Source organism: Phaenicophaeus curvirostris, chromosome 25 (genome assembly GCF_032191515.1).
Source record: "Phaenicophaeus curvirostris isolate KB17595 chromosome 25, BPBGC_Pcur_1.0, whole genome shotgun sequence".
In the NCBI taxonomy this organism is placed as follows: Eukaryota; Metazoa; Chordata; class Aves; order Cuculiformes; family Cuculidae; genus Phaenicophaeus; species Phaenicophaeus curvirostris.
Genome location: NC_091416.1, coordinates 4,196,785 through 4,208,449, shown reverse-complemented (window position 1 = coordinate 4,208,449; position 11,665 = coordinate 4,196,785). Strand labels below are relative to the sequence as shown.

The window sequence follows — 11,665 nt, the reverse complement described above, 5'->3', positions numbered from 1 at the left end:
CAGAAAGTAATTGCTATTACAAAAAGTAGAATGTTTTTCATTTAAGCTAAGTACTGTTAAGCTTCATCTCAGTTACTCTTATTTTTTGCAAATTACTCGTGTCCCTCTGGTAGAACGTTTGGAGTTTTTTTTTGTCAGTATTTTTTCCAGACGCTGTTCATTCTAACGTATAGTGTCATAACATAACTATTAAAGCACATTTTTAAACATATCTACTTTATATAGGGGGCTGGTTGCAGTGGCAGCTGTTAAAACTTTTCAAGAGCTGTGTTGTTATGGGTTTTCTTGCTCTCCCTTCAGAACGTCTGGACCTTGTTTGCTGAAAACAACTTCTCTCCCAACACACTCGTAGCTGTCTTGCATCACTTTGTTGACGCAGGCCAACATAAAAGAGCGAACGCACAGGAGAGGGTTTATGCTCTTCATGCGGCCGGGTTGTATTTCCTGCTGCTGGAAATCCCAGGTGAGTGAAGGGATGTGCTTGTTTAGTGTGGGATAAGGCATCCTTCAGGCAAAATCAGCTTTCATTTATAAGAATTCCAGGTGGAACGAGCGATGGCTTTTGAACTGTTCGTTTGATGTCCCTGAAACCCATGGGGATTGAGCTCAGCCTTGGTGTTGAGTGCTGAACAGCTGTTATGGTCTGATAGAAGCCTGATCTCCTGTCACGGAGTGGCTGGATGGTCTCAGTCTGGTGCTGCACTGCCATGCATCTGCCTGGTTCTTCTGGAAGGTCGATAGTTGAGGCTGCATGGTGCACAGAGCTGGAATCACACAGATCTTTCTGGTTTGACAATAATGCACAGTGAAGGCAGAAGCTTATTCCTCTTCCTGCTCTGTAACTAGAGAGGATACGACTCTGCAGTGCTTTTGCAAAGGGTCATTTCTGAAAACAAACGTGTTTGTTTGAAGTAACTACAGCAGAGTTTTCTAGAGGACTGATTCACAACAGTATCCTTTAGTATTCAAGACTAATGCATGTTCTAAAGCTTTGCTGTGTGGCACGTTACCAGCTAGAAGGCTCAGCTGGCAATCCTACCAGAGAATGTCATCACTGATGACGTTATCCTGATGCAGTTTGGCTTTGTTCAAACAGTTCTCTTTCCTTCTCCTGGACTCTCTACGGCTCCCAGGACAGTGCCTTTGTCCTGGCCCTCTATTTGACTATCAAAGCAAATGGGAAAGTGGGAAGTGGATAGGTTGTTTGATGCTCTCTCTGTGTTTTTCCTGGAGAGTGGCTAATGTTGTCTTTTCTGGACAGGCAGCGTGGCTAACCAGCTGTTCCATCAAGTAATGTTTGATAAATGTCTTCGCACCCTGACAAAATCTTGGCCTCAAGAACAAGATCTGATGAGGAAAAGAAAGAAGATACATGCTCAGAGCTCTCAGACCAATGGAAGGAGAGGCAGAAAGAAAGGAAAACCATGCAGGAATGGCCATGTAAGCTGTTTGCACAATTTCTTCAGATATAAATCTCTACTAATAAGGAAATTGTTGGAAAACTATTTTGTTTTTAGGTTAGGGTGATACTGATAGCCTTCCTCTTTTTCACTCCTTTTTTAGTTCTTAACCTTTTATTCATCAGTTCAGCTGTGCTCTCAATCCTCTACCTATTAGGAATTTCAGTGGCCTGATGATTAAACATTGGCTGCAGTTTCCTGGCTGTTGACTAATAGAAAAAATACAGTTTATTCATCTGTGGTATATTGTTAGAAAGCCCAGTAGCAGAGGGTGAAACTAATTTACATCAGCTTCTTCCAGAGACCTTCAAGTACGTGAGCAGTTTGCAAATGGCATTGAGTTTCCTTGCCAGCTCATTGATGGGAAGGGCAAAATGCTTTGGTTTTCCATACTCAGCTGCACATTCTAACATTTGTACGATTTGTTTTTTTAACGGAACCAAGGATTACACATCAGAAATCCTGAGAGACAATCAGTGCTGCAGGGTCATGGCAAGCAAGAGGAGAAGGTCATAGGCACAATGGGAATTACTTGAGATAGATCTCCATCTGGACTAGAATTCACATAATTGTCTTGAGTTCTGATGGAATTTCTCCTTCAAAATGCGAGTAGCCTGTATTTGAGCTTTCTTTTATCACATCCAGCTTTCATCTTTCTGTTTGTTTTGTGTTTAGTTTCCCCACCACCACTGGGTTAAGTAATCTGAAATGCAAAGATTTAGGATTTTGGATGTGAAATCATGTAGGATCTACCCTGAGAGCTCTCTGCAGCATCAAAGCGTGCAGAAACCATCAGCCAGTGCTGTGGGACAGGGTGGTGCTGTTTCTCTTTTCTACCAATATAGATGGAGGACACACTGGAAGGGGAGGAGGAAGAGGATTGTGAAAACGTTTACTTTTCAACGGACGATCTTCTTCAAGTTCGTGACTCAATCTTCCTTCTTCTGAAAAACTTCTTAAGACTTCTACCTAAGTTTCCTCTGAAAGAAAAACCTCATTGTGTGCAGAATTGCCTGCAGGTAGTGGAATTCAACTCAAGAAAACTTATGTCCCTTAACGCAAACTTTTGGTAGATGCAGAACACTCCGTAGCCACAGGAAAAACTGATGTCCTGATTAGACTGCAAATCTTGGAGTGGGATGTGTGCTCCATTGTCTGTCTCCTGTGCTTATAGCCAGGTAGTTCAGGTTCTGTCCCGAGGTGCTTAAACCTTATCGTACTGGGAAGGAAAATGTTGTATTGAGCCTCTGGGCTTTGAGGTCTTCTTATGTTCTGCTTCCAGAGAGGTAACAGTGGTTTGAAAGTAGATTCATGTTCCCTGTGGTCTCACTCCCAAGCATCCAAGCAGACTTGCTGTCACATGCATTGGCTAAGCTTGGCTTTCTTTCCTTCCAGATCTTTGTGGAGATGACAAGCTTTGAGCCAGCGATAAATGAGTTTGAATTCTCAGCAGCAATGTGAGCAGTAACTCTTAATACTTATATGGTGCTTTGAACAAGCAAAGCACTCAATGCTTGTGTTGTTATTATCCTGTTTATATGAAAATGAAAGCAGCAATTTCTTTTGCTGAAGATGATTAGCATGTGTTCCACCTAGCTAACAGTAAACATCATTTAGTGAATACTGAATATTTTCCAGTCAATGAGCACATTTAATTGTAATAGTTGTGGTGATGTTTCCCTGATGAAAGATTAAGACATCTCTTTACCTCTTCTTGCTTAGGAACATTAACGAAGCCAAGTACATTCCTGAGCTGGCCTACTATGGACTGCGATTACTGTGCTCCCCTCTACATGGTACAGAGGATAAGGTAAAAGTTGGACAAAACCTTTACGTCCTCAGTGCACTATTGAAAAGGAGTAGTAATTTCTTCCTTCTCTGTGCATGGCTTTTGCTTGCGTGTTTTTAGCATCAGTTGTACTTTCTGTGTTTGTGTTTGCTGGGTCAGAGGCCAGGTGCTTTTTTTCCACCCCATTCCTATTTCCTTTGGCTTGTACGATGATGCATCTTGTGTGCATTGAATTCTGTGCTCCAGTGACTCTTGTGGCAAATGAATTGGAAACAGGGGATAGCTACAGTGGCATTAGATCTCCCTGTCTTAAAACAGAGAATCCCAGGTTACTGCCTTTGCCTGGAATTGTCTCATTTCCTGCTAGGTGGAGCTGCAGCACTGCTTGGCAGCTGCTGTGGCACTGGGATGTGCTGCAGTGGAGCATGATGGGGAAGCGCTATGCGCAGAGGAGTGCAAGCAGGGCTGATGCTTGTTCAGAAAATATTCTGTCGTCATGGAACAGCCAGTTCTACCAGAAATGTGTCTGCAGCTTTACACGTTTGTTTTATTAAATTATCAGGCAGGCTGTGTCATCTCCCACTTATCTGCTCCTACGGATGAGGCTTCTGAGCCTTGGGTGTGACTGTACTGCTGTGATTGTGAGTCCCTGTAAAACCATCTGAACTAGTTCTGAGCTAGCAAGCCAGGGTATTAGCAGATGTCTGGTAAGGGAAGCCTGTAGCTTAGTGCTACTCACCTGACTTGCAACTGAGTGTCTGCCCAGCTTTGAGAGCCTTAGACCTGTGTGTTTGCACCTCCTTGGCTTCTCAGCGCAGCACAGACTTTTCAGAATTATTGGCATTTGGTGGCATCAGGAAGATGCAGACCCACCTCAGCTTCCTTAACTCTCGTTTGACTACTCACTGTCCAGGTAATGAGGCACCCTTGGACCTAAAAGTGTGGCAGGGAAGGGGCTCCAAAAGTTCAAGTGCACTCTGTGGTAGAGATATGCATTTAGTTTAAGATGTCTTCTGTGAAAAAAACTAATTAATTTCCTTATATTCCACACATTCCTGGTGAATTGAAGTGCGCTGATTTGGAGAGGATCTCTTGATATTGTCAGGAAGCCTTTTTAGGGCCTTACTGGACTTGTATGAGGACATCACAGCTAGGAAAGACATTTAGTTTATTAACGGCCCTCTTTGAATCGTTCTGCTAGCAGTCATCAATTGACAGGTGCTGTTGTTTGGGTCTGAGTTTCTTTGGTTCAGAATTATCTCATTAACCCGGTCAGAACGCTAATCTGTGGGCTCCTACGGCTACTGAAATCAACCTGAAAATAACTGTTTACTGTTTGTTTTTTTTTCCCAGATCCTTCGTTGTATCTTCCAGCAAATCCTCAATGTCATTCTTATGCTGGAAAGTGGCATGGGTTCCAGATGCACAATCCTTCCGATCACATCGGCTGTGATCAGTGCCAGGAATCGGGCCATAAAATTCATCAGGTGAAGTACAGAGCTCTGGCACTACCCTTCCCGGGTATGTCTGCTGTTCCTTCTGGCAGGCTTTCACTTTACTGTTGCGTTGATAAAGGGCTGAGACAAACTGGCACTGACTTTGAAGTCGTTTGCGCAAATGAGTTTTAATTAAAGTGTCTGTAATAGGAATTTACCAAACTTGCAGGCAGAGGAGAAAGGAGATGCTGTTTGACAGAGAAGCGGCGGTGAGCGAAAGGGACCCACCTTCTGTATTTTGCTTTGTGTCAGTTTTCCAAGGCTTGTTGTTCACTACAAAGTGTTATAGAGAAGATAGAATATTAATATGGACCTTGCTTCTCCTTCAATCTTGGCTTTTTCCTGCTTAAACCTGTGTTTTGCCTCTGTTTATTATTCCCTGGGTGTAGGGATGCATCCATGTTGTTGGAAAGTGTGGTCTGTGCAGAGCCCTCAGACAGCACATACTAAATAGATTGAGAATGAAGTTTTTCATATTGCCCTTCTGCTTGTAGAAAGATACTGGAAGAAATGTTTTCTGCCTGACCATATCCTGTTGCGCTTGTGATTACAGAATGCACTCTTGTCCCAGTTTTTGAAGTGTATTCACAAAGGAATATCCTTGACTTGATTTATTTTTTTTGTTCTCTAATGAAACCAACCTTATTAAAACCTTCTTGTTTTCCTTCTGTGCAGCTCTATAGTAGATGAACTGAAGGAAGTTGTTTTTCCTGTTCTTCGGACATTGCTACAACATATCTGCACCAAGGTACGCTAAGCTCTGTTGCATCTTGAGCTGAAGGACGTCCGTGTGGACAGATTTCCACATATGTAATCGTTTGGAAATCCATTTTCACAAGGTTTCCTAAGAAATGAAAAGATTTTCATCATTTGAAAATTTGTTAACAGACTGACTGTGGTTTATTTTGATCTGTATCAGAGTTTTCAGATGTCTTAAAAGTAGTGTCGCACGCCAGAAGAATAGTGAGGGTGAACATTTACCCCATCGGTCACAACTTTGCAGTTGCTTTTACCACTATTTAGGTAGAGGAAAATGAGGTTTGTGAGAGTTCTTTGCCTTGCTAACTGCCTGCCATGTAGAAATACTGCCTCTGGATTTAATATAAGCCCCACTTTTCCTCAGGGAATTTGCTATGTGGCTGTGGGTATGCGACCAAGGAACCTATGATTGTTCTCCCAGTCCTTGCTGAATGTGACCGTGTTGCCTCATTAAATAAAAAAATATTTCTCTTAAGCCCTGAAATGCTGGAACAGAGCTTCTAAATATCATACCATTCAATTGCCCTTGTTTTTTAGGTCCCAGATAAGGCTGATTATCGCATATATGCTGCGCAGGCCTTGGTGAATTTGCTGAGTAAACTCCCTTGTAGAGAATTTGCTGACTTCATCGCTTGGCTTTATAAATACTCGTGCAACACCAAGGTAAGTACATCTCCTCGATGTTACAGGGTTCAGGTAAGGCAGTCATTTGAAGGTCTTGGTGCCATGGAATGGTTTGGGTTGGAAAGGACCTTTAAAGCCCATCCATTTCCAACCCCCCTGCCATGGGCAGGGACACATCTCACTGGATCAGGGGCTCCAAGCCCCATCCGATCTGGCCTTGAACCCCTCCAGGGATGGGGCAGCCACCACTGCTCTGGGCAACCTGGGCCAGGGCCTCCCCACCCTCTCAGGAAAATATTTCTTCTTGAGATCTCATCTCAATCTCCTTTCAGCTTAAAACCCTTCCCCCTTGTACTATCGCTGCACTCCCTGACAAAGATGAAGGGTTCAATATCAGTGCTGAACAGCGTTGTTGTTATTGCTGGTGTCTAAAAGTGGGTAAATTGAGTAGGCAATGCCTCTGCCTTTGCTTGCGTTAACAGAGCACCTTGTGTGCTTTTTATTCTGAACAGATTGCCTACAGAGTGTTTGCTCTTGATGTAGCGTTGGCTTTGTTGGATGTGCCAGAGAGGAACTTGGATGGCTCCTTATCCCTGGATCACCAGAAGTTTCTAAAGCACAAGTTTTTAGTACAGGTCATGGTGTTTGGCCGGTGTTCGGACAAAGCACCTATGGTCCGTAGCAAAGCTTTAAGCAGCTTTGCTCATTGCCTTGAAATGAAAGCTGAGTCTACCATGGAGAGTATACAGGACTTACTACAAAGCTGTAAGTACTGTGGATAAATTAGATGGTGAACATAGTTCTTGAACTTTCTGGGCAATAATTACTGGCAGATAGAAGAACCAGTTGTCAGGAACTTAAAAGTCAGCACGCGGGGTCCTTGTGTGTTGTGTCATAACGAGAAGTAAAGGATGAGTCCTGTTACTTGTGAAGCCTTATGTTTGGAAGGGGTTTATTCTCGTGCATTGGCTCTGAACAGATTCCTTCATGAGGTACCTTTTGAAAGATATTTACAGATGGCTGAAATTGCTCATTGGAGGAAAAAAAAAATTGATTCTTGCCTGACAGTTGATTAAATCTTGAGTTGCCTTTTGCTTCTGCTAAGTTGTCTTGATCGTGATTGGCGTTCTGAACTCCCTCAGGTGTGGTAAAGGCCAGATGGCAGAATTCAGAAGTATGCACATAGCATCCTACGGTTAGATTACTTGCCTGAAAAAAATTAGGGATGACAGAATTTCTGGGCTTAAAATACTTCATTTAATTTCTTTTTTTTTTTCTTTCTTCTTGGCAGCCCCTGACCATATGATCTCAGAAGCAAACACAAACACTACAAGTTTGACAGTACGTGCAGAAGGTAAAGTCATTCTCTTATAGTAAGTCTCAGGCTTTTCTTGGCATGCTGTTCTTTAAAAGTATGTATTTCTGTAAAGCTTAAGGCATGTGTGAAGCTCTCGCTTAGCACTGAACCATCTTGCTGGGGGAACACAGGCCTTTTTTATTCTTAAACTCTTGACTTTTCTTTCAGCTCAGTCCAACCATCCGCTGAAGACCTTCCCGACTTTCAGAACTATTGAGCTGACAGACAGCAGCGATACTGCAGTGCCTGACGGTACGTCAAAGTTGTCCTAGCCCTTTCTGACAACTTTTCAAAACCTTAATTGAAATGAGATTTTCTGAAGTGTCTTCATTGTCCATTTTTCAAAGAAAGCGGAGGGAGCTTTCTGTAGAGCTGTTAAAAAACAATTACAAGTGATGAAGGAGGTGCAAGTGCCAGCCATACAGAAATACTGCTTCTGCTCAGGTCTGAAAAATACATTTAATCTTGAAATACTGATGTTCTTTGACATGAGTGTGGTGGCAGCACTTGTTGAGAAGCAGGTAATTTATTCTTTCCGAAAAGGATGGTAATTGATGTTGGATATCATACTTGTAACTCCATAAATTTAAGGGTAATTAAATCTCTTGCTCCAGTGCACAAAGAACTAATATATTTTTTGCTACATAAAGCACAGCACCTTTGACTGGCCCTGTCAAGTAGGGAAGAACTCGCTTCTGTGCAGCATCTGGAGTTGAAAGCAAAGCATGATGTTAAACTGTTGCAGAACAGCAAACAGCTAGTTCTGATTTGTTGATAGCATAAAACCAGTGTGGAAGTTGGCTTTTGTAGCCATGATGTTCCTACTTTGAATCTCTTCCTTTCTGTTCCTCTTCCACGTAAAAGCTTTTCTTCCTGACATTTAGGCCTCTGCCAGTATCTTTGCTCTGAGTTCTTGCTGTTCACCTCTGTTGAACTACTGACAATTCAGTTTGCTGCTTGGTTGGCATCCTGCATTTATGTCTTTGTTACATGTCTCATGCTGCTCTTCACATGGGATCTCTTTCCCTATCTCCGTGAGCCAGGCTCCAATCTTCTCCATTGAAAGCTTCCTTTTAAAACCTTCCGCTGATAAATTTCGTTAATCTGCTCTCTCAGACAGAAACGTCCTCCAGGCCACTTAAGGTATTGTACATTCCCTCTTTAGATGCAGAGGATGCCTGGTTTTGTATCTGATACCCAGCTGAGCATACACTTGGCACTTGGCAAAGCAAATTTAGGAAAGGATTGGATTAAAAAGGACTGTCTGAAGCTCAAGAGGAATAACTGAAATACAGGGCTCTCTGAGTCAGTCAAGGGGCATTAGCAAAGCTGTCTGGCGCACGCTTGCGTTTGGCTTATGACTGTGCTAATTTTGCACTTCTGTGCAAACAGCTCAAATTTTGGAAGCTAAATAAATCTTAGCCAAGGATAGGCAGAATGTGCGAAATGCATGAGGGCGAAGCAAAGGAGGGCAGAGATAATCTGCAGGGTGAACCATGCACTGTGGAATTTTCCCTGCCCAGCGGTATATAAACATATATAAACAACATGGGAAACCTCACTCAGCCTGAACACGGATGGGATTGACAGATTGAGAGCTCTTTCTGGATTCCGTGGGTGGTGGTGTGTGGCTGTTCTTAGTTGGTGTAGCAATTTGTCTGGTTAATTCCAATAACGAATGAAGACTCAGGCATGTTAAGTAGTTACATGACCCCCAAGCAATCAGCATCCAGCTTTTTAGAGGGACAAGTGGCATTCACCTACCCAAGACCGATCAGTAACTCAATAATAATTTGAGAAAAGGAGGCTGAGGGGAGACCTCATCGCTCTCTACAACAACCTAAAAGGAGGTTGAAGCGAGGTGGGGTTTGGCCTCTTCTCTCTGGATGCCAGTGACATGACAAGAGGAAATGCCCTCAATATGTGCCAGGGGATATTTAGGTTGGATATTAGGAGGAATTTCTTTACTGGAAAGGTTGTCAAGCACTGGAATCGGCTGCCCAGGGAGAGGTGATTGAGTCACCATCCGTGGAGGTGTTTAAAAGATGAGTAGATGTCATGCTTGGGGACATGGTCTAGTCCAGCAGGCACGGGTAACCCGTTGAACCCCATTCATAGCGGGGATCGGGGCTCCAATTCTTCCCTATGAATGAGGTGGGAGGTGTTCCTGCCCATGGCAGGGAGTTAGAACTGGATGGTCTTTAAGGTCCCTTCCAACCCAAATCATTCTATGATTTTATGATTATATTCCTTTGATAGCTCTCAGCCAGGTTTTCTGTTTGGTTGGTGGCTTGGTTGGTTTTTTTTTTTTCCTCTTTTCTATGTCACTGTGCATAAAATCAATGTCACCTGGCAAAATGTGATTATTTTAGCAGATTTGATCACCTTCACAAGAGCTGGCCTATAATGGCAATATATGCAATAAAAGGGTCTGTGCTTTTTCTATCAAGCTGTTCTCAGGAGGGAGATGATTGCAGTTAGCCACCCATTAAGAGAGCACAGATCAAAGTCTTTCTGCTTCCTTTAGTAAAAATTTATTTTCAAACTCTTTTTGATTAGTTCCCTCTGACTAATCTTACTCTTAATGGCAACAGAGAGGATCTCCACATGAATATCTCTAAATAACAAATCTCTGAATTTGGCAAATCTTGCTTGATGCAACAACAGCAATAAACACAAACCTTAAAAGCGGTGGTAAAATGCTTGAAGCCAGCTTGTCAGTTGTCCATTTGAATGATTCAAAAGGTGAGGAATAATTTCTTGTGGCTCTGTGTATTTAGTTGAGTGTCATTTATTAAACTATCATTTTGATTGTGCGTTTTTCCCTGAGAATGTACAGAAGTAAGTATGAATGGCTAAGGAAAGTGAAGCTTGGGGCCTAACTTGGCATTGAGGGAGGGGAGATGTGTTCTGGTTTCCTTGTGGTCTCTTGGGTTCTTCTTTGCAGCTACCAGTCCACAGCCTCAAGGAATTCAGTCAGTTCATGAATGGAGTCATTTCTCCTCTGTAAAACACAGCAGTTTGTGTATTGATGCTTTACACTGAGGGGAATACTCACAGAAGGTGGCAGGCATTGTGAGCTTTCTGCTTCCAAATCTGTTATCCTGCCTTGGGTCTGCGCTGGATCCATTCGTCTCTGGTTTGCCCTCAACGTGCTTTTCCCGCAGGCGGCAGGGTTACCTGCGCTGCAGGTTTTTGTTAGAACTGTGAGCGATTCATCTGGTGAGCTTTCAAACTGAGAAGGCAGCCTAACAACTTTGATGCAGAAAAATAAATAGGTCAGAAATTACAGGGCTGTTTTTCTTTTTACTGCCTGTATCAAATGATTTGGTGTATCGGTTTCTTTTGTGACCTGTCCTAAGATGTATGTTCAAGTGAAAGAACTTGGAAAATTGGTTGGGTTCTTTTTCTGCTTCAGGCATGTACCTCATTTTAAATTATTTTGGATGCTTTGTTCAGTCTCTCTGAAAGTCTGCGGTAACAAATTGTTGCTTGGTTGAGTTCAGAGCTGTGTTCGTCCTTGCTGCTGCTAAACGGTGATGTGGGTCATTTCTTTTTATCACCATTTTAAATAGGAAAAGGAGTCATGGCCATGCTGAGACTGAGAGCTGGAGATGAGAAAACCAACGTGAGGAAATCTGCTCTCCAGGTATGGTGGGGTCTGCACGCTTCCTTGTTCTCAGCAATTACCCAGAATGCTGTTAATATAAATAAATAGGCCATAGTGCTGTGAGCTGGATGTAACTTTGGCCACCTATAGCTTCTTACTGTTCCTGCAGAGCGCCTGCAAGGCTTAAAAAGGCCTTGTTTACTAGTTCCTGATAAGTAAATAATGCAGGCATGATGATGGAAAATTTTTCTAGTACCCTTGCTGGCATTCTCTTCTTCTGTCATTTAGGAAGAGAGGCTCTTCTCAAATGTCAATAGGCATTTCAATTAAGTGACTTCCTTATAAACTGAAGCATATTAGCTGCTTAGTTTGGTTTGACCTTGATAACAAAGAGGTTGGGTTATGTGCAGCCTCTTTTTGAGGGAGGTGTTGCTTTGCTTGTTGCTCAATATTTTTTTTAAAGCAGTCATTAGCTTTTAGAGCTGCTTCAATGAAAATTTGGCCTTTCTAAAATGTACTTATCTGCTGTTGACTGCCTTCCTCCGTTCACCCTCCTCACCCCAACTCTTC

General features: G+C 42.7%; 1 protein-coding gene across 1 annotated transcript in view; it reads left to right on the top strand.

The window, feature by feature from the left end:
• Positions 1-300: 300 nt before the first annotated feature.
• Positions 301-11,665, top strand: part of NCAPD3 (non-SMC condensin II complex subunit D3) — a 29,523-nt gene continuing 18,158 nt past the window's right edge. Inside the window, exons 1-12 of the mRNA XM_069876374.1 lie at positions 301-463; positions 1,262-1,440; positions 2,306-2,479; positions 2,856-2,917; positions 3,183-3,270; positions 4,603-4,736; positions 5,421-5,493; positions 6,042-6,167; positions 6,641-6,893; positions 7,420-7,482; positions 7,654-7,737; positions 11,061-11,134. Coding sequence (XP_069732475.1) covers positions 1,294-1,440; positions 2,306-2,479; positions 2,856-2,917; positions 3,183-3,270; positions 4,603-4,736; positions 5,421-5,493; positions 6,042-6,167; positions 6,641-6,893; positions 7,420-7,482; positions 7,654-7,737; positions 11,061-11,134 — 1,278 coding nt within the window. The 5' untranslated portion in view covers positions 301-463; positions 1,262-1,293. The remainder of the gene's footprint in view (positions 464-1,261; positions 1,441-2,305; positions 2,480-2,855; positions 2,918-3,182; positions 3,271-4,602; positions 4,737-5,420; positions 5,494-6,041; positions 6,168-6,640; positions 6,894-7,419; positions 7,483-7,653; positions 7,738-11,060; positions 11,135-11,665) is intronic.